At 40.6% G+C, this 20,684-nt stretch overlaps 4 protein-coding genes and 1 non-coding gene across 5 annotated transcripts; 2 read left to right on the top strand and 3 right to left on the bottom strand.

Moving 5' to 3' along the window:
* The first annotated feature begins 189 nt into the window (after nucleotides 1–189).
* LOC116202704 (subtilisin-like protease SBT3) lies at nucleotides 190–2,821 on the top strand. The gene has a single exon (XM_031534307.1). The coding sequence runs from the start codon at nucleotides 488–490 to the stop codon at nucleotides 2,798–2,800; it is 2,313 nt and encodes a 770-aa protein (XP_031390167.1). The 5' UTR covers nucleotides 190–487; the 3' UTR covers nucleotides 2,801–2,821.
* A 100-nt stretch (nucleotides 2,822–2,921) lies between these two features.
* LOC116202706 (thioredoxin M3, chloroplastic) lies at nucleotides 2,922–5,571 on the bottom strand. Its single transcript, XM_031534311.1, has 2 exons — nucleotides 5,035–5,571; nucleotides 2,922–3,560 (listed from the first exon to the last, which is right to left on the bottom strand). The coding sequence occupies exons 1-2, from the start codon at nucleotides 5,234–5,236 to the stop codon at nucleotides 3,241–3,243; spliced, it is 522 nt and encodes a 173-aa protein (XP_031390171.1). The 5' UTR covers nucleotides 5,237–5,571; the 3' UTR covers nucleotides 2,922–3,240.
* A 307-nt stretch (nucleotides 5,572–5,878) lies between these two features.
* On the bottom strand, nucleotides 5,879–5,951 carry TRNAR-UCU. The gene has a single exon. It is a non-coding gene; the product is annotated as a tRNA-Arg (tRNA).
* A 324-nt stretch (nucleotides 5,952–6,275) lies between these two features.
* LOC116206071 (methylcrotonoyl-CoA carboxylase beta chain, mitochondrial) lies at nucleotides 6,276–10,252 on the bottom strand. Its single transcript, XM_031538810.1, has 10 exons — nucleotides 9,941–10,252; nucleotides 9,602–9,721; nucleotides 8,858–9,292; nucleotides 8,582–8,672; nucleotides 8,208–8,449; nucleotides 7,957–8,121; nucleotides 7,807–7,881; nucleotides 7,468–7,599; nucleotides 6,896–6,952; nucleotides 6,276–6,797 (listed from the first exon to the last, which is right to left on the bottom strand). The coding sequence occupies exons 1-10, from the start codon at nucleotides 10,145–10,147 to the stop codon at nucleotides 6,591–6,593; spliced, it is 1,731 nt and encodes a 576-aa protein (XP_031394670.1). The 5' UTR covers nucleotides 10,148–10,252; the 3' UTR covers nucleotides 6,276–6,590.
* Nucleotides 10,253–13,791: 3,539 nt separating this feature from the next.
* LOC116206239 (protein DJ-1 homolog C) lies at nucleotides 13,792–17,119 on the top strand. The gene is made up of 8 exons (XM_031539054.1): nucleotides 13,792–14,134; nucleotides 14,238–14,438; nucleotides 14,931–15,080; nucleotides 15,352–15,531; nucleotides 15,650–15,727; nucleotides 15,841–16,041; nucleotides 16,157–16,294; nucleotides 16,458–17,119. Exons 1-8 carry the CDS (start codon nucleotides 13,853–13,855, stop codon nucleotides 16,674–16,676), a joined length of 1,449 nt encoding a protein of 482 aa, XP_031394914.1. The 5' UTR covers nucleotides 13,792–13,852; the 3' UTR covers nucleotides 16,677–17,119.
* The last annotated feature ends 3,565 nt before the right edge of the window (nucleotides 17,120–20,684 follow it).

Here is a 20,684-nt window from a genome sequence, read left to right as displayed (position 1 = left end):
TGGTAAGGTGATAATATGTTATTGAGTTTTCCGTGCTGCTTTTTAAATTGTAAAAGTTTGCAGACTCTATTGGATCATAGCAGTTGAATTTAATGGGATCTGCCGATCTTTGATTTTTCCGTCTGATACCCAAATGGGCATAGTTTGACATTCACACTGAAGTGCTCGAGACCAGAGTAAACCTGTCTGTGCCGGATGAAAATACTTATATAAGTTACATGTTATGAGAATGTCGATGCTGTCGTGTTAAAAACAGTTTTACGGTGCCATCTATGTTTCCAAGTATTAAGTTTTATATTTGGCCGGCTGATATTGCTTTTCAATCCACATCACATCAGTTGTTCTTATCGACCAAAGTAAGAAATTGGAACTCTGGGACATAGATCCCTGCAGCCGGTAGATAGCAAGTATATATCAGGGCCTTGCTTGGATACTGTCCGCCATCCTGGATTATTCTGGCACCAGGTACATAGCAACCCGGCCAAACATGGAAACTCGAGCTCATCTCAGGCTCTTCATCCTCTTCATTGTGGTCTCCACCTACACATTGGTGTCTGCTGAAGATGATCGTCGGACTTACATAGTCCACATGGACAAGTCGGCGAGGCCAGGTCATTTCTCTAGCCACCATGACTGGTACATGTCGACGCTGTCGACCCTTTCATCACCTGAGGAAACTGAACCGACCCACCTGTACACTTACAATCATGTTCTGAGCGGCTTCAGTGCAGTCTTGTCCGAATCTCAGCTTGCTAAGCTAGCAGAGCTTCCAGGGCACTTGGCCACTTACCCCGAAACATTTGGGGAGGGCCACACAACTCACACACCGAAGTTCCTCGGCCTAAAGAAGAAATCTGGGCTTTGGCCAAGAGCCAACTTCGGTGAGGGGATGATCGTCGGTGTGGTTGACAGCGGGATATGGCCGGAGAGTGACAGCTTCCGAGACAGAGGCATGCCCCCAGTGCCTGATCGGTGGAAGGGGACCTGTGAGTCGGGTGTGGAGTTCAACTCCTCTCTGTGCAATCTGAAACTCATCGGTGCTCGTTCTTTCAGCCAAGGAATGAAGAGGAGAGGTTTAAATATCTCAACCACGGATGACTACGACTCGCCCAGGGACTACTGGGGCCATGGGAGCCACACTTCCTCCACTGCTGCCGGAAGCCCCGTCAAAGATACTAACTACTTTGGCTATGCCGAGGGCACAGCTTCTGGCATAGCACCACTGGCTCATTTGGCGATGTATAAAGTGCTTTTCTTGAACACTTCCTATGATGCAGCTGCCACAGACACATTAGCAGCGATTGACAGAGCGATAGAGGATGGGGTCGATATCTTGTCCCTATCTTTGAGTTTCACAGAGACATCATTCGATCAGAACCCAGTTGCAATAGGAGCTTTTGCTGCGATGCAGAGAGGCATCTTTGTCGCCTGTTCGGCAGGTAATGCTGGCCCTCATGCCTATACTATGCATAACGGAGCTCCCTGGCTGACCACCGTCGGTGCTGGGACCTTTGACCGAGAGTTAGGGGCTCATGTTACGCTCGGTATCGGCAATGGCTCCTTCACCATTCCTGGGAAATCCATTTTTCCCGAGAACTTGTTAATCTCTAGACTCCCTCTCTACTTCGGCCATGGAAACAGAAGCAAAGAGCTGTGCGAGGACTACTCCCTTGACCCTAAGGAAGTCGAAGGGAAGATTGTTTTTTGTGATTACAGTGCTGAAAATGATGGCACCAATCCATCTGAAATTATCCGAGCAGGAGCTGCGGGGGCCATATTCAGTACAGAAGAAGGAAGAATCCTCAAACCCGAAGATTTCACTACTCCATATGTCGCGGTCATTCCGAAGTTTGGAAACAAGATCAGGAGATACATTAAACACTCAAAAGATCCGGTAGTGAGTATTAAGTTCCAAGTGACATTTTTGGGTGTCGAGCCGAACCCAGAAGTCATGTGGTTTTCATCGAGAGGGCCGGGACGCGAGGCCCTGTGGGTTCTAAAGCCCGACATAATAGCACCCGGTGTTGATGTCTTAGCTGCTTGGACCCCGAACAGAGGAATAGCGCCCATTGGGGATGACTATCATTTCCTTCTCAGTGATTATGCCTTGCAATCAGGTACTTCCATGTCCGCTCCCCATGTGGCTGGAGTCGGGGCTCTGCTGAAATCGGCCCACCCGGATTGGAGTCCTGCTGCCATCCGATCGGCAATGATGACGACGGCCTATATTCTTGATAACACAGGAGGGCCGATCATAGACGTGACTACAGGGGTGGCAGCGACCCCATTGGACTATGGTTCAGGCCACATTGATCCAAACAGAGCCATGGACCCCGGCCTCATCTACGACATGGAGCCTGAGGACTACATCGAATTCCTCTGCGGAATGAATTACACCACCAAACAAATAAGGGTCATCACTGGGAGATCGAATTTCACACGGTGCACACCCAGTCTTGATCTCAACTACCCTTCCTTCATCCTCATTCTCAACAACACGAACGCCACCAGCTTCACCTTCAAGAGGGTACTCACAAACGTGGCTGATTCCGCCTCGAGCTACCAGGCCACAGTGACGTCTCCACTGGGGATGAGAATCACGGTAGAGCCTGAAAAATTGGTCTTCCCGCAGAAGAACAGCAAGGCTAGTTTCACAATGGCAGTAGAGATCTCTCTTGGAACCTTGGAAAGTGTGAGCCCTCAAAGCGATTATATAGGTAACTACGGGTTCTTGAGTTGGCACGAAATCAACGGAACCCATGTAGTAAGAAGCCCAATCGTGTCGGCCTTTGGCCCATGACTGAGACGAACAAAGTTCCCTGCCAACACTAAATTTCATTTTCAGTGAACCAACCGATTGATATCGCCATCATAAAGGGATCTCTCATGCTATTTACAAATAATATGTGCGATCTTGAGGATTTTCAGAAACAGAAGACTTCGAACTGACACCACAAAAATACATGATCCTATCCTTCTTAAGTTCAACATAAGAGCATCAAGAACCAACATCCAAGACTGTTCTTCCCCATGGAAAGGAAAACACAGAGGAAGAACAAACATATACAGAACGAATTAGAGGTTGTTTCCTTAAGAGGGAAGAACTGACCGGAGGCAAAGAACTATTCAGAAGTTTTGACATCCCTTTGAGTAACAAGCACATCTCGCGAATATACAGATGCAAGCGATAAGCGGATGAGAGGGAATAAACCTAAAAAGATGGTTGAGTCAGCAGCTCTTTTAGGACTCCATGACTCTGTTAATCGCGGCCAGATAGAAATCCTTAGGCATGGTACCAACCACGGACTCGCATTTCTTTCCATTCTTGAACAGCAAGACCACGGGCACGGCCTTGATTTCGTAGTCTTCGGCAACTTCCAAGTCAACGTCCGTGTTGAGCACAAAGCATTTGATTTTTCCCTCGTATTCTTCTGCAATTTCGTCCATGATCCTGTGGACCATCCTGCAGGGCCCGCACCAACTCGCGTAGAATTCGACGAGAACAGGGACTTCGCTATTGAGAATGAGTTTGTCCCACGAGCCTTTGTTGACAACAGAAGCTGCACGAATGGAAAAGGGTATGATCAGGGAGGGCATATTACTCTGTTCCTCTAGGTACGCATTACCTAGATTGTGTCATACGCTAAAAGCAGTAAATTCAAATTGAGAATAAGGAACGAGAGATATGCATAATGTCGATTTGAGTCATCATCTCATTTATTAAATGCACAAAGGAAACCGAAACAAAGAAGCGGAAGGATGCCAGTTTTGAACTATGAACAACCTAACGTTATAACAGTTTACTAGCGTGGTCACGGAAAACAAGTAAATTCTATCGACTAGGAAATTATATTGCATTGACTATTAATTGGGAGGTCCGACCATAAAATGTATGATGAAATTTTACATGACGTCTTATTTGCATATACTGAGATGTCCCGAATATGTACAACTCTCCCCAAGTCAAATTGACAATTTGTATGTAAGACGAGATAGATGCATTCAACTACCATTCAATACTTAAAAGTTTCTCGGTAATGAAATACAGATGTATCAATCCTTGATTCAGAACCCTTCATATACAAGTCTTTTGTATAGCTCATTTTATACAAAAGGATGAAGAAAAAGAAATAGACACATCAAGTATTTGAAAGAGCGACGGCACTGCACTTTTTTGGTAGGAAAAAGAGGAAGAACGGTCACCCCACATCGAATTTGAAAATGACAGATAGCAGAAAAAAACACATATAAGTGAGGTTGCGATGTACTTTGCTATTCACCACTGCAAAAACAGAACTGTATGGAATGGAACAAACTTCCTAAGATTCAACTTTGAAGATAATATTGCCACATCATATATCTATATATATCGGGATGTCGGTATCAAAACTCTCCAGTGATGTTGCTATCCAAATTCTCCAGAGACTTTTTTAAGCAAATGTGCTCTACGAGGACAGTATGCGAGTTCCGTGCGAAACTGGAGTTATTGCAATAACTGATTTACGTCTTATACCACTAAGTCTCCTCATAACATTCATTTGCATAAATCAAATCAAAGAGAACTGCATCATTCAAGCGGCAACGAACACCATTTCCAAGGACTGGAAAAGCCACACAGAGAATTTTCATTATGAATTGGTGACGGTAAAACTTGTGGACCAACAAGGTGAAAATCTGGCAGCTGAAGCACAGGAAGCAGACCGTAAGTAAGCGAGTTGCCGAATTATCATGAGGGCGATTAGTCGAACAGCAGGAGATTGGATCAGAGGCACAATCATCGAAGTAAAATTCATGTTTCCAAGTCGGGAATGGGTAGTTTAGTAGAATGGGCATTCAGGCTGATGAAATCATATCACAGGTTGGAGAAAGGCCGTCACGAGCATCGTCATCATCAGTTTGAAGGTTCTGAATCATGTCGAGGAAGTTCGATAGACCCCAATCGGCCAATCCGGAAACAAAGTAGGTCCTAATTGAACTCTGAAACAGCTAGAATGGCATTGGACCAACAAGCACAGGAGGAGAGAGGAAGTTTACCTCTGAGCTGGCGCGTGGCCATGGCGTGGACCTGGAGTCGTGGAGGAGCAGTGCGAACCCTAAGCCTCGGCCGGGATGGGGGTCGGAGGGGGAAGGAGACTCCGCCGGAAGAGGAAGCAGGGCATAGCTTGGAGCAGGTAGTGACGGAGGAGGGTGACTGGAGAGAGAAGGGAGGAGAGATGAGGGAAGTGGGAGACGCCATTTCTGAAGAGGCAAGTGAGTCAGTGACGAGTCAGAGAGAGAGAGATCGGAGGAAATATGCAGAAGGCTTGTGGGGGTGAAGAAGAATGAGGCAAGAGGAGAGCGCTGTGTATATGTATATGAGTATATAAATAGTAAATATCGGACTCTACATATAGAGAGAGAGAGAGAGAGAGAGAGAGAGTAAATAAATAGAGCACGTTGGTAATGGTGGGTTTGGTAAGTATCGGAAAGTCCAATGGCTGGCTGTGGGTCTCTCAACAGATACCAGAATCGAATCAGCTTCAGCACATAGAGAGAGAGAGAGAGAGAGAGGAAAAGGGGAAAAAGGAAGGCCGGAAGGGATGAGGACGAGAGAGGGGGGAGGTGAGTGTGACTGACTGACAGCGATGCCAGTCCTTCAAGCAAAGCAAGTAAGCTGATGATGAGGCGACCTGAAGATGGAGCTGCCCTCAGATGGGTCCCGCCACAGATATTTATTATTATTTTGTTATTTATTTATTCGTAATTTATATTTCTCTTTCCTCTTGTTTATATTTATATATAATTCTTAAATAATTATTATAAAAAATAAGTATTATATGATATAATAATAAGATAAATAAATTAATGGGGGGAAAAAATTGGATAAAAGAAAATGCGACACGCCTGGTGGGACTCGAACCCACAATCGTCTGATTAGAAGTCAGACGCCTTATCCATTAGGCCACAGGCGCCCTGCTTTGCTCCCTTTTACACACTGTTAAAGATGATATTTGGTCATTTTCGCATTATCTCAATTTCTCAACTTTCATTGGCCAGAAATGTCCACGTGAATCTTATGTTCATGCCCGTCTCCCCTGATGGGTTCGTGCCAATAAATTGCATGGCCTCTAAACAGTCGACATACATCCAAAAATCCATCTGGTGTCAAAATTCTGCCTTCCTGGACCTCAGGGCAGCATTACGGCGAATGAAGTAATAAAGGGTTTACTTCCTCTCAGATCAATCGAGGACAAATCGATTCAGATTGATTTACATAATCCGAGATAGGGGACCGATTTCAAATCAAAAGGAGCATATTCGGATTGATTTACATAATCCGAGATAAGGGACCGATTTCAAATCAAAGAGAGCAGATTCAAGTAAAGCCAACTGAACTAGATGAGACACATACAATCAGCTTCTCAATAGAACATGTCTCATTTTAGTTCCACAGGAAGGCTGTGCAAGAACTATGCTAATACAGAGAAACTGACAACATGATTTACTTCCTTTCCATGCTTTCCATTCTTCATTCATTTCCACCCCCCCCCCCCCCCCCCCCCCCCCCCCCCCACAAAACAATTTTCAGTGAACCTAATAATTTACCTGTGTCACATTCTAAACACTCCATACTTGGTATCTTGTGGAGCTCGATTCATGGAAGCAGCGGAGAGACAGTGCCCCAGTACCCTACGTGTGTCAACAGGATCGATAACTCCATCGTCCCATAGCCGAGCTGTGGAGTAGTAAGAGTTCCCTTCCCTCTCATAAGCCTCCACCACCTTCCCTTTGAAGGCTTCCTCTTCTTCTTTCGTCCACTATAAAAATGGAAAAAAATAAAATAACTTGTTAGAGCTTCTGGTTTCAAACACAAGCATTTTGTATATCTTCACAGAAATGATAGTATATTATGTACCTGAACTCCTTGCTTTTTCTTGTTTGCCTTCTCTATCTGAGCTAGGACTCCCGCCGCCTGAACAATGGAAATGGGAACACATTGGATGGTTGCTTCAAAGTAAAGCTTAAGCATCTACGACACTAGCCTATGCTGGAATAATTTGGATCTAAGAAAAGCTGAGAACTGTAAGACCATCAAGCGAAAACTAGGAAGAACAGAAATTGCAAAGTTAAAAACTACAAAAAAAAATAAAGCAAAATTTAAATTGGGGAACTCGGAGGAGACTGCAGGATCCATGACCGAGAAAAGCTCAAGGTAATCACATTTTGGTCCAGATAATGATTTGACATGTACTTAAAATCTCAATTTTTCCCTTTTGGTGCTCACTGAAATGTCTACATAGGTCAGGTGAACGTGACCTTCGAAACATTGATCTGGACAGAGTTAAGCTAGGTGGGTCCAAACATATCAATAAAGTGTCTAAAACAAAACTCAGAAACAAAACTTCGATTTGCTATCCACAGTTTGAAAGTTCAATAAGCAGATAATTGACATTAAACACCCTAAAAGGCTATCCAGTAGAGGAGTACCTGTGCGCCTCCCATCACCGAAATTCTGGCATTTGGCCAAAGGAACATGAAATTAGGACTGTATGCGCGACCACACATTGCATAATTTCCAGCCCCAAAACTTCCACCAACAATGATGGTGACTTTGGGAACCTACGTGGAAGGTGCATTGAGAAAATATGCTTAGTATATGAAAGAAACTCAGCTAAAATGGTCTTGTAAGCTAATAATTCAGGTCAGATGCAATCTGGAACTCTTACAGACCTCGGTAATATGTGTCCGGAATGCATATTGAAGGCCATAAACACTATGTACTATAACTCGATTGAGAAATAAAAGTAAAAGGAGACATAAATGCACCTTTGCACAAGAAACCGCCATCACCATTTTGGCCCCAGATTTAGCTATACCATTTGCTTCTGATCTGGATCCAACCTGAATCAATGTAAACACGACATCACATTCACTGAATTCTAAACCAAAAACAAGTCAAGTGTAAAGTATGCATACCATAAACCCCGTGATGTTCTGAAGGAAGACAAGAGGAATATTACGCTGGGAGCATAATTCAATGAAATGAGCCCCTTTTAAAGCAGATTCATTAAATAGGATCCCATTGTTCCCAATGATTCCCACAGGTTGACCGTAAATCCTGGCAAACCCCGTCACAAGAGTCTGGAAAAATAGGTTAGTTTCGAGGTCCGTATATATTAAAAGGGAAGATTATGTTTTGAAAAATATTGATCACATAATGTCCTTACAGTGCCATACAGTTTCTTGAACTCATCAAATTCACTCCCATCTGCAATGCGAGCAATAACTGATCGTACATCAAAGGCCTGCTTGTGGTCGGTTGGTGCAATTGACCGAAGCTCCTTTACATCATACAATGGCTCCTTGACCTCAGCCTTGACATTGGGCAATCCAGACATTGTCTCATATTTAGCAGCCATGTGGAGATTCTTAATGATGTTCCTCCCTAAAGCAAGTCCATGCAGCTCATCTACAAGAAATTTTTAGGAAATACTTTTAGTGGTAGAAAGAAAATGCTTGAACCTGAACAAGTGAACATATATTGAAGACATCTTAGTACACAGGAAATGACAAGAGCATTCAAGATAAAACAAGTAAATACCTTGAGCAAAATAATCCGAAACCCCTGAAGTCTTGCAATGTACAGTTGCCCCCCCTAAATCCTCTGCAGAGACTTCTTCTCCTGTTGCAGCCTACTGAAAACTCCTTTCTTTAGCTCATGTTACATTGCCAAAATAAGCATCCTTTATGGATATGATAACCCAGGAAATGCATTATATAGAAACTTTCTTCCAACAGTTGAGGAAACACAGACGATAGATCTATCACCAGGTAAAATGACGAATACAGGATCACCTCACAAGGATCTTGAACTGACCTTCACAAGTGGAGGTCCAGCGAGAAAGATAGTACCATTCCCTTTCACCATGACACTTTCATCAGCCATGGCAGGAATATAAGCACCCCCAGCAGTGCAGGAACCTAGTACAAGAGCAATCTGAGGGATGCCTTCAGAAGACATGACAGCTTGGTTGTAGAAAATTCTGCCAAAATTATCCTTGTCTGGGAAGACCTCAGCCTGTTTCGGCAGGAAGGCTCCCCCACTATCGACAAGATATATGCATGGCAACCTGCACTGGGCAGCAATTTCTTGCGCACGAAGATGCTTCTTCACAGTGATGGGAAAATAAGTTCCCCCCTTTACAGTTGGATCATTGGCCATGAACATACAAAGCCTCCCGTGGACAGGACCGATTCCTGTGACTATGCCTGCAGAGGGGAGGGGATCTTCATAGAGCTCGTGGCCTGCAAGCTTCATCCAGTAAGATATATAATAAGAAGCCGAACCAGAAAAACCACGATAAAGTGAACTTGGAGCAATGGTGATTGATAATAAGGTCCTTCAGATTTGGCATGAGCTATGATCATATCACGAGTAAATTGCAAAACACAGAAACGCCTTGAATTTGGAAAAATACTCAGAGTTCTGGAGAATGCATTGAAATGAACTGTATAAGTGAGCATTAACATTACTTCAATTAGCATCACACTAAAACAAACAGCTAAAAGGGCTATGATAATGATCAACAGAAAGGAGGACGTTGAAAGACAGTCCGGGAACCTGAGAGAGCTCGAGGAAAGAAGAACCAGGGTCAATCAGCCGATCAATCCTTTCTCGAGGAAGCAGCTTATCCCTGCTCCTATTTCTCTTCACAGCCTCCGGTCCTCCTCCACCTAATACCTTAACCAAAGCACAACAAAACCTCTGGTCGGTCAGCCTCTCTATCGGAATTGGATAGTTATTTTTCATCACAACTCATGTCAATACTAGTCATGATTGAAGTGGCGCTGCTCATGGAATAAATTCGGTAATTAGTTCAGTACAAGGCTGGAATCGCAAAGACTAGGTGGAGAACACACGCACAGAGAGAGAGAGAGAGAGAGAGAGAGAGAGAGAGACCTTGTGGATGTGTGAGTGGAGGTGGGAGATGAGAGCGTCCATAGCTTCGGAGTTGCGAGCGTAGGCCTCCGATTGGCGGTCCACGCCGTCGGGGAGCACTGCCAGGCACAGCCCGCGTCTCTGCAGTGCCGAGATCAAATCCCATCGCCCGGGACTTATCGAGCTCCGATGGGATGAAGCTCGCTTCGCCAAAGCCCTTATCAGCATTTTCCTCTATGGGTTATTCAGTCGGAGGAAGAAGATGATGATGGTGACGAGTGAGGTTCGCTCAGGGATTTATGTATCAGACAGAGCGCAAATGATTTGGAGTTCATATCCGTTTCAGTTTGTATAGGGAACGGAAGTTGGACATTATCAGTGTGACGTGGCAGTATCTTCCTGTCCGATCGGCAAGAAACGCTGTACTACCAGACAAAAAAAAAAATTCGGAAATTTACCTACAACGACCAATAATTTATCCATTTTGTCAAATTTATCATATATTTTTTTGTCAAAGTTATCTCATGATTTACTTTTTACATCAAATCTATCACGGCGTTATATTTTCCGTCAACATCTAACGGCCGTGCTGATGTGGTGCACACGTGACAAGTGTGTCCCACTGTCCCTCCACTTGCTACCTCAATACGGCCGTTAGATGTCGACGGAAAAGATAACGTCGGGATAGATTTGATGTAAAATGTAAACCATGTGATATGACAAAAAAAATATATGATAGATTTGATAAAACGGATAAATCATGGATCATTTTAAGTAAAAACTCCTAAAGAAATTTATCATTGTCAATGCTAATTTTTTTTATTACCAAAAATTACAGCCAATTAGATAATCATATCGATTTGTGATATTATCATATAATATAATCGTAACGGATAAGACTTTTAAAGCAATAACTTTTTCATTATAAAGGAGACGTAAAAAAATTAATTAAAGAAATAGAAACTCAAATAAAAGGCCAATCTAAAGAATTGGCTGATGATGATGACGATAGATATATATATATATATATATTATATTTAATGATGGACAGCCGTAGCGGCGATATTGCCACTCTCGCTATCCAATGTTTGAACTCTCGCTTTTAAGCACAAATATATCAGAAGAACTGAATAATCAGCGCAAATACTGGCCCCGTCAACGTAAAGCCACTAAAGACTTAGTATAATTTACAAAAATATGTATCCTTTAAGCTCAAGGGAAGAGTACAATTCTTACCGGATTGTGCCTAATATCCACCCTGCATTTTAACTAATCCACTCCATTTGTTGCCTGGTACCAAAATACCCTCAATAGCACATTAATTGCACTAACTAAATAATGGATAAAGCTCTTAAATTCCTACTTAATTCCTCATCTCTTCTTCTAACGAAAAAGTTTCTTCTAATCTCCACTTGCCACCTCAATACGGCCGTTAGATGTCGACGGAAAAGATAACGTCGGGATAGATTTGATGTAAAATGTAAACCATGTGATATGACAAAAAAAATATATGATAGATTTGACAAAACGGATAAATCATGGACCATTTTAAGTAAAAACTCCTAAAGAAATTTATCATTGTCAATGCTAATTTTTTTTTATTACCAAAAATTACAGCCAATTAGATAATCATATCGATTTGTGATATTATCATATAATATAATCGTAACGGATAAGACTTTTAAAGCAATAACTTTTTCATTATAAAGGAGACGTAAAAAAATTAATTAAAGAAATAGAAACTCAAATAAAAGGCCAATCTAAAGAATTGGCTGATGATGATGACGATAGATATATATATATATATATTATATTTAATGATGGACAGCCGTAGCGGTGATATTGCCACTCTCGCTATCCAATGTTTGAACTCTCGCTTTTAAGCACAAATATATCAGAAGAACTGAATAATCAGCGCAAATACTGGCCCCGTCAACGTAAAGCCACTAAAGACTTAGTATAATTTACAAAAATATGTATCCTTTAAGCTCAAGGGAAGAGTACAATTCTTACCGGATTGTGCCTATTATCCACCCTGCATTTTAACTAATCCACTCCATTTGTTGCCTGGTACCAAAATACCCTCAATAGCACATTAATTGCACTAACTAAATAATGGATAAAGCTCTTAAATTCCTACTTAATTCCTCATCTCTTCTTCTAACGAAAAAGTTTCTTCTAATCTCCACTTGCCACCTCAATACGGCCGTTAGATGTCGACGGAAAAGATAACGTCGGGATAGATTTGATGTAAAATGTAAACCATGTGATATGACAAAAAAAAATATATGATAGATTTGACAAAACGGATAAATCATAGGTCATTTTAAGTAAAAACTCCTAAAGAAATTTATCATTGTCAATGCTAATTTTTTTATTACCAAAAATTACAACCAATTAGATAATCATATCGATTTGTGATATTATCATATAATATAATCGTAACGGATAAGACTTTTAAAGCAATAACTTTTTCATTATAAAGGAGACGTAAAAAAATTAATTTAAGAAATAGAAACTCAAATAAAAGGCCAGTCTAAAGAATTGGTTGATGATGATGACGATAGATATATAAATATATATATATATATTATATTTAATGATGGACAGCCGTAGCGGCGATATTGCCACTCTCGCTATCCAATGTTTGAACTCTCGCTTTTAAGCACAAATATATCAGAAGAACTGAATAATCAGCGCAAGTACTGGCCCCGTCAACGTAAAGCCACTAAAGACTTAGTATAATTTACAAAAATATGTATCCTTTAAGCTCAAGGGAAGAGTACAATTCTTACCGGATTGTGCCTATTATCCACCCTGCATTTTAACTAATCCACTCCATTTGTTACCTGGTACCAAAATACCCTCAATAGCACATTAATTGCACTAACTAAATAATGGATAAAGCTCTTAAATTCCTACTTAATTCCTCATCTCTTCTTCTAACGAAAAAGTTTCTTCTTCTAATCTCCCGAGTCACCAAGGCTCGATGACCCCAGGATGGGTTTGCTAGCATCAGGTGACCCCAGCTAGGGGTCTTGAGCCCAACCAAGGGTCTCAAGCCTGGTCTGGTTGAGCCCATGGCTCGATAAGCTAGCCTTGAGCTAGAGAGAATATTTTCTCTCTCTAGCCCTAAGCCTTAGGCTCAACCAGACCAAGGCTTGAGACCTCCGATATGGGGTTGCTCGGTGTCGGCGAACCCATCCCCGGGGTCATCAGCTTAGGATGGGCGAGGCATGGGCTCGTCGGAGGTGACCTCGCTCCAGCGACCCATGAATGAGGAAGACGACCTCCCATCAGTCAAAATCTGGCAGTGGCAGTAATCGACAGTGGCTGTGGTGTGATGATTTTTTTTAAATTTATTATTATTATATTATTTAATATTTTTATTTTTAGAAAGGGAGGGCATTTTAGTCTTTTATAATTTTTTGATTCCATTTCATGTTAATTCCGAGACTCAACCAAATAAAGGTTTTGAATCAAAATTTTAATTCTAATTATTCAAATTTCCTCCGCTTTTCATTACTAATCACCCTAAATTCCATTTTAGCGAATCAAACGTCACATTGGGAAATGTTTATTTCATTGTATTCTTTGGATTTTCCTTGAAAAATCCGTTAAATGATCCGCCCAATTACTTTCTCGGATTAAAAATTTATGATCGTGGTTGGAAAAGTCATCACGATCGAAAAACTTGGTACACTTGATGCAAGATTCGGGTCAGACGAGACGAGACGAGATGATGACTTCTTGCAAATTTTTGTCCAAAGAAAAATGGAAAATCGCCCGTGGGCCCGTGGCTTCGAGGCCCAGCCCAGAACGCCTTGTATCTCATCCCAGGATGACGTCAGTACGACGACAAATGGATAAACATATTTTCCCGGTCGGCCGGCGAGTCCACAGCACTCTGTGCAGCTTCGGAGCACAGCAAACATGGAGAGCCTGTCGTCTCTCCTCTCCTCTCCGAGTCCACCCATCAGCTTCAGTCCACGCAAGTTCTCCTCTTCAACCTCCGCCTTCAAAGCTGTTGCTGGTTCATTAGCACTCGCGCCATCCTCCTCCTCGTCGTCGTCGACTGCCTCGCCCCAGCGGAGAAAGCCAAGAACATCCGCTCCAAAGCCGAAGCTCCCAAAAGCGCCTTCACCTCACCCCACAGAACTCGAAACGGTTGCAGCTCCTGGCACGACCTCAGCTCCTCGTGTCCCCACTAAGAAGGTGTTTCCTCGCTTGCCCACTTTGTATGATTCTTCAAATGCAGCTGAGAGCCCCATGTAATTGTTGATTCCATTTAGGGTTAAGTGGGCATTTTTGTCGGCAGGTTTTGGTACCTATCGCATTCGGCACGGAAGAGATGGAAGCAGTTGTGCTGATCGACGTCCTTCGACGAGCCGGCGCAGATGTGGCCGTGGCTTCTGTGGAGCCGCAGCTCCAGGTCGAGGCTTCTGGTGGGGTCAAACTCGTTGCTGACACCTGCATCTCCGAATGCTGTAACGACATTTTTGATCTCGTGGTGTTGCCGGTTAGTTTCTCTCTCGTGGAAATTTACGTTTTCCGTCATAATCATGCCGTGGATTTGCTTTTGATGTAGTTTTCATGATATGTTGTGGTTGTTGCTGCCTGCTGTTAAAAGCATCTTTGCTTGTCGCATATGTTGACTGTGAGGATATATGAAGCCATGGTAGCCCGAAAAGATCAGTTGGTGGGTAGTGTTTGTATCATGCTATCACCATAAAAATAATCTAGTTTTCTACGGCAATACCGTTCTCTGATACTTCCATTCCTTCATACGGGAGGTTGTGGAGAAAGAGGTTTTGTAGAGGCCTGCCTTATTGCGTCCAAGCATTTCATTTATATGGTTGAATTTGCAAATTTGTAAGTGAACACTGTATCTGTCTGGAGTGGTTCTTGGTGGTAAAGTTTTGGAAGTTTTCCCATTGTATTACAATGATTGTTTTCCATTATGTATTGGTTTACGGGGGGTCAGTCATTGAGAGATTAATCTTATTTACAGGGCGGGATGCCTGGCTCAGCACGTTTAAGAGATTGTGAGACTCTGCAGAAAATTACGAGCAAACAGGCAGAGGAAAAGAGACTATACGGGGCTATATGTGCCGCTCCTGCAGTCACACTTCTCCCATGGGGTCTTTTAAAAAGAAAACAGGTACTGTTTGGTTGGTGAGCTGAAATCAGTTTCTTCGTCTTTCAGAAAAATCCGGCCATGAACATACTCTTAAGTTTCCATTGTTGCATATGGCAAAGGAAAACTTGGTTTCCTAAAGTAAAGCAATGAAAAGAAAAACATTGCATATATCTCACTGGAAAAGATAAATCTTTCATTGGCCTTTTCCAGAAAACAACTCTTGCGAAACAGACAGAGCTGTGTGAAGAATAAATCCTTCAGCAACTGACATTGATGTAGTTTGTCGTGCAAGACTACCTGCCACCCTGCATTTCATGATAAGCTCCCTACTTTCTGGGCTGTTAAATCGAAAATTCAAGTCTCCGGAGAGCTCACCACAAGTCGTGGTCCAGGAACTTCACTTGAGTTCGCATTGTCCTTGGTAGAGCAGCTTTTTGGGGAGTCCGTTGCTCGGGATACTGGAGAATCATTGGTAAAACTAATGGCCCCATTATACAACTCCTTTGAGTATTCTTATTTGTTAGTACATTGAAGAAACTTATACGTAGTTTTTCCTTTTCTTTTTTTTGTTCTTGTTTTGCATTTACTAGCTGATGCAAGCTGCTGACAATAATCCCAGAATTGAAGAGCTAAACAGAGTTGAATGGTCTATCGACCACACTCCTCGTGTAAGTTGTATAGTAGTCACAACGTATTATCTGTGCTCGAGTAATTATATTATTGTTTTTGCAATGATCATGGCCTATAGGTAATGGTTTAAAATATTTTCGACATGATTCAGGTTTTGATTCCGATGGCCAATGGCTGTGAAGAAATTGAAGTGGTAACCATTGTAGATATTCTACGGAGAGCCAAAGTAGATGTAGTAATTGCTTCGGTTGAAAAGAATCTTCAAATTTTGGCATCCCAAGGCACGAAAATTGTAGCAGACAAGTTAATTTCTGATGCTTCAGAGACAGTATACGATTTAATCATTCTTCCGGTGAGAAAGAAATTGAATTTTGATAGAATCTCATTCGAGTTGGGATTCCTGTACTTATTTCTCCGTAAAACTGCCTTCCAAATTGTAAAATCTTTAGTCGTTGAATGTGTTGCAGGGAGGAAAAGCAGGTTCAGAACGATTACAGAAGTCCAGAGTTCTAAAAAAGTTGCTGAAAGAACAAGATTCAGGTGGAAGAATTTTTGGAGCTATGTGCTCTTCACTATCCGTCTTGCACAGACATGGGCTTCTGAAAGTAAGTTTCCTGTCCGTTTCAGCAGAAATTATTGTAAATCAGGGAAAATTATTTCGATGGAAATTGAAAATATATATAGTTTTGCTTCACTGCCCCTATCTGCACTTTGTTTTCTGTGAACTCTGAAACAAATGGAACATGCTAATACTTGTCCAACACACAGGACAAGAGAGCAACCGCACATCCCTCGCTCATGGGTGGCCTTGACCTTTCTAATGAAGGGATTGAAGGAGCGAGAGTAGTAATTGATGGGAGAGTGATCACAGGGCAAGGATTAGCTTTGGCGACAGATTTTGTGTTGGCAATTATTAGCAAGCTCTTCGGCCATGGAAGGGCAAGAAGTGTTGCAGAAGGGCTTGTCTTCGAGTACCCTAAGAGTTAACTGATTCAGGAGATACAATGAAGATTTTGCCCATCTCAAACTTTATATTCGAGGAGTTAAAAACTCCATGTTCGGCTGAGAGCTGATGATGGAGATACACTTTTTGCTTGTTCATTGTGTACTTCATCAGGCTGAGGGAGGTTTAGCATTGGTGCAAGTCCAAAGCTTGAGAATGTCCAACGACTAATTAAGAAGAGGCAGGTCGAGTGTGATAGTTGCAGTTGATGGTGAATGTTTATGTATGGCTAGAGGTTTCCCGCACCAGAATGACCTGTTCTGAAAAGGCAAGATCTATGTTCGAACCGTGCCTTTTTATAGTTTAAAGGACTATAACAGCTTCTAGAATGTTGTAAGAAATTGTACCAGTATATCGGTTGTGGTCTCCTTACGTGTTGTAGTAAGTCGGGGATTCATATATCCAATCATCCTTTTTCCAGGGGACAGATGAGTGAAATTTCTCTAATTTTCTTGCTTTGCTAGCACTGTTAGCATGACTTCCATCAGTATCACACTGGAGGCCTGAATTCGGACAGGCCTGTCGACCTTGATAAAGCCTCGCCCTTTGTAAATATGGACCGGGCCTAGGAAGTTCTACAGGCCAGACCACGATAAAATAAATAAATAAATATATATATATATATATAGTTGCAATTTTCTTTTATTTTTGTTGACTTGCTTCTTATTTTGGCCAAAGAAATCTGCATATTGTTGTTGGTGCCTAATAAGATAATAATAAGTAAGAAAAATTATAGGACGGAAGAAAGCCGGTTGCATCTCGACATGCTTAAAACACTTTTATCAGATCGAACACGATGAAGACGCGGTGCATAGATCTATCGGGATGGGAGCAATAGACTATCATTGGCTAATTCCAAGTTGCATATCTTATATGCCATAACAATAATTGAAAGGTGACACCTTTTCCCTTAAAAAATTACAGCCATTATTTATTATCAAAAAAAAGCGGGAGATTTTTGTACTTCTGGAATATAAAAAAGGACGTGACTATTTTTTTTAAAAAAAAAAAAGAAGAAAAGGTGATTTCCTATTCCTCCACATAATACACGTGATAGATAAATGAGAAGAGAGTATGGAATGCGAGGCTAGATGCACAGTATATTCCAAGACAGTACACATTACAATAATTGACTTAAATCGGAAACACGGTTCCGTGCGGATTCATGGTCTAGACAAGTTAGGTGAATGCACATGGATCGAAATCTTGCTATGTTTAAATACTAAGAACTCTCAAGAAATGAATTCATTAAATATCAAAATAGGAAATGGATGATTCTTTTCTTTCCTTTTTTTCTGAGTTGATTGAAAATTAATGAAGGCTTTTCTTTTGAATAATGACAAAGCATGCTAGAAGGGGAAACTAAAGTAGTGTTGGTGGAATAAAGAAAGTTGCTTGACCAATTGAAATAAGGATAATATCTTCTTCTTTTTTTGCTGAATAATATCTTAAATCTTTGTAATAACACTACGAAAAAGTGCTAAATACTTATCTTCCCACCCACTCTAGTCTGCCTGCCCGCCTGCCCGCCCGCCCCGCCAACTTTCTTTCATTATCAAAAAGTGTCCTTATGCTTCCCAACACATTTATGTCAAGCACGATACGTGTCGTGTCGTATTTAAACAAGTCATATTAAAAATTTCTAATTTCGAACACGACACATTTAATAAACGTATCAAGATTTTCAAATACGAACACGACACGTTTAATTGTGAGTTAACGCGAATACGGCACGTCTAATCCGTTTAACTAAACGCGTCTAAATGTGTATGTATATTTACTTACGCAATATGACACAATTACCTTTAGATACATATTATACCTATATGATATGATACTATTAACTTTAATTATATGATACTACACAATTGACATGATAAAATCACTATAAACGAGTTATTTATATAAACAAATTTAAATGATTTTAGTGTTTTTCTATAAATTGATACAATATGTGAAATAAATTTATTAACACGATAACACATAATATAAATTGGTCTAACCGTATCCAAACGGATTACAAGGGTTGAACCCGTTTAAACACGTTATTTATCATGTCTAAACAGGTTTGACATGTTTAGACACCAAACGCATTTAGTCTTAACCGAAACGCGCTTAATTCCTTGTTATATTCACGTCGTGTTATAGTATTGTGTCAAATACTGACAGTCCTAATTTCTTAGGTGAATTCTATTTTATACCACTCGATCCGAAAAAATACTAATAAAATTACAGTAACTAAGAAAATGATCATCAATTATGTTAGGATAGTTGCCTAAAATATTGTGACTTTTTAAATAATTTTAGTTTTTACAGTCCGTTAGTCCCAAGTTATGTATAATAATAATAAGGATAAATTTCGATAACACCTCCTGTAATTTGTTAAATACCAGCGACATTTTCTCCTTTCAAAATTAATTACACACCACCCCTCCGACCTGAATTCGACTTGATTTTGGTGATTGAGATACAATGAGTATATATTATATAAAATCAAGTCGGATTCAATTCAGCTTGGACTTGGTGACGGGGTATCCATGTGGCGAAAACTAATACTCTTGGTGTCATGTCAATAGAACAGAACGATGGGTAATGTGTGGATAATTTTAAAAGGAGTGAGTTATTTAACAAATTATAGAGCGTTGCCGTAAGAATTTAATAATAATACGTGGAATGTTAAGAGTCAAAGAAATGCAATCCCACATGAGGTAAACAAATAAAAATAGATAGGTCTACATGTTGATTTCGATTCCATTATTTAACAATTTAATTTTTTGGATTAAAAACATATTCAAACACGCATAAATTCACTAAAATTTTGAGATTTAAGTGGCCTTTGATGGGTTTGACGCGTTTGTGTAGATTCTTGTCATATCAAAGTAAAAGTGTATCTCGTGTTAGTCTCTATAAGCCAGCTGTGGAAAAGAAAACGCACCGAGATTGGATGGAAGAATCGAATTCGTATAGGTCTTTTAAAGATGGAACGATAAATCGTGTTCGAGAGTAAACTTGACGGATCAGCTGTTCTCTGGAAAGATACAAAACCAGGCGATAAGCTTTTGGTGCTGAACTGATCGTCCATTTATTTTATTTTATTTTATTTTATCGACAAGATGGGGCCCCAATCGCTCCCCATCGTAATTAATGGATAACCTTAACAACCGCAAGAACTTCTGCGTACACCCGCGAGGATGCGCCCACTACCTAAATTATCTTCGACCATTGGATGAGATCATGAGAGTCAAATCTTCCTTTTTATTAAATTATCATCATCATTATTATTATAGTGCAATAATTCAAAAGAGAAAATATCTAGGATGTCCGGTCATATTTAATTCGAGTAAGTCGGCCCATGATTCTAAATAAAACTGTTACAGAGTTTCGAAAATGGAAATTGCCATAAAATTTAATTTAGTTCAGGGAGTTAAAGTATTTTTTCATATTATATCCAGTGAGTCTATTCAATCACTTCAAATGAGTGAATTTTACTTGCAATATATAATTTTAAATCCATTTAAAATACCTCGTGACTAATGTTACACTTAAAAGAAATTAATCTTAATCATTTGCCTGAGGATGTCGGGATACATGTGATCTTATAAAAATATGAATTATTTCAACAAATTGATTAAATTTCAATATATCTAAGCTCATTAAGATTTTTCTTCTTTTTCTTTTCTCTCGGGTAATGTTCTGTGTTTTTATTATTAAAGTTTAGTTCATTCCTTCTTCAGATCTTATCCAAGTGCGTCATTCACGACAAAACTTAACGTGTTAATGATAATTACTTTTTGAAACCTCTCGATAGGATATGAACATTAAGGATATGAGTAACTCTCTTAACATATGAGTCAACCTTTTATTGGCTATTTAAATCACTAACACCATATTATCATACTATATTTTATTACAATTCAAAAACTTGAACTATATTAAGCAGTATCGGTGATTTTGTACCTTATTGATATCCACTTGGATTTTAAAGATTACAT

Source organism: Punica granatum, chromosome 4 (assembly GCF_007655135.1).
Source record: "Punica granatum isolate Tunisia-2019 chromosome 4, ASM765513v2, whole genome shotgun sequence".
NCBI lineage: Eukaryota > Viridiplantae > Streptophyta > Magnoliopsida > Myrtales > Lythraceae > Punica > Punica granatum.
This window is presented reverse-complemented; position numbering and strand designations above follow the sequence as displayed.

Bases quoted from the DNA above. Each gene is read 5' to 3' on its own strand.
- LOC116202704 (XM_031534307.1), top strand. From the start codon at position 488: ATGGAAACTCGAGCTCATCTCAGGCTCTTCATCCTCTTCATTGTGGTC.
- LOC116202706 (XM_031534311.1), bottom strand. From the start codon at position 5,236: ATGGCGTCTCCCACTTCCCTCATCTCTCCTCCCTTCTCTCTCCAGTCA. The intron at 3,561-5,034 runs GTAAACTTCCTC...CCATTCGTGCAG, and splicing joins GGCCACGCGCCAGCTCAGAG to CTTCTGTTGTCAACAAAGGC.
- LOC116206071 (XM_031538810.1), bottom strand. From the start codon at position 10,147: ATGCTGATAAGGGCTTTGGCGAAGCGAGCTTCATCCCATCGGAGCTCG. The intron at 8,450-8,581 runs GTATTTACTTGT...AATTTCTTGTAG, and splicing joins TTCGGATTATTTTGCTCAAG to ATGAGCTGCATGGACTTGCT. The intron at 8,122-8,207 runs GTAAGGACATTA...CTATTTTTCCAG, and splicing joins TCAAGAAACTGTATGGCACT to ACTCTTGTGACGGGGTTTGC.
- LOC116206239 (XM_031539054.1), top strand. From the start codon at position 13,853: ATGGAGAGCCTGTCGTCTCTCCTCTCCTCTCCGAGTCCACCCATCAGC. The intron at 14,135-14,237 runs GTGTTTCCTCGC...TTTTGTCGGCAG, and splicing joins CTCGTGTCCCCACTAAGAAG to GTTTTGGTACCTATCGCATT. The intron at 15,728-15,840 runs GTAAGTTGTATA...GACATGATTCAG, and splicing joins CTATCGACCACACTCCTCGT to GTTTTGATTCCGATGGCCAA.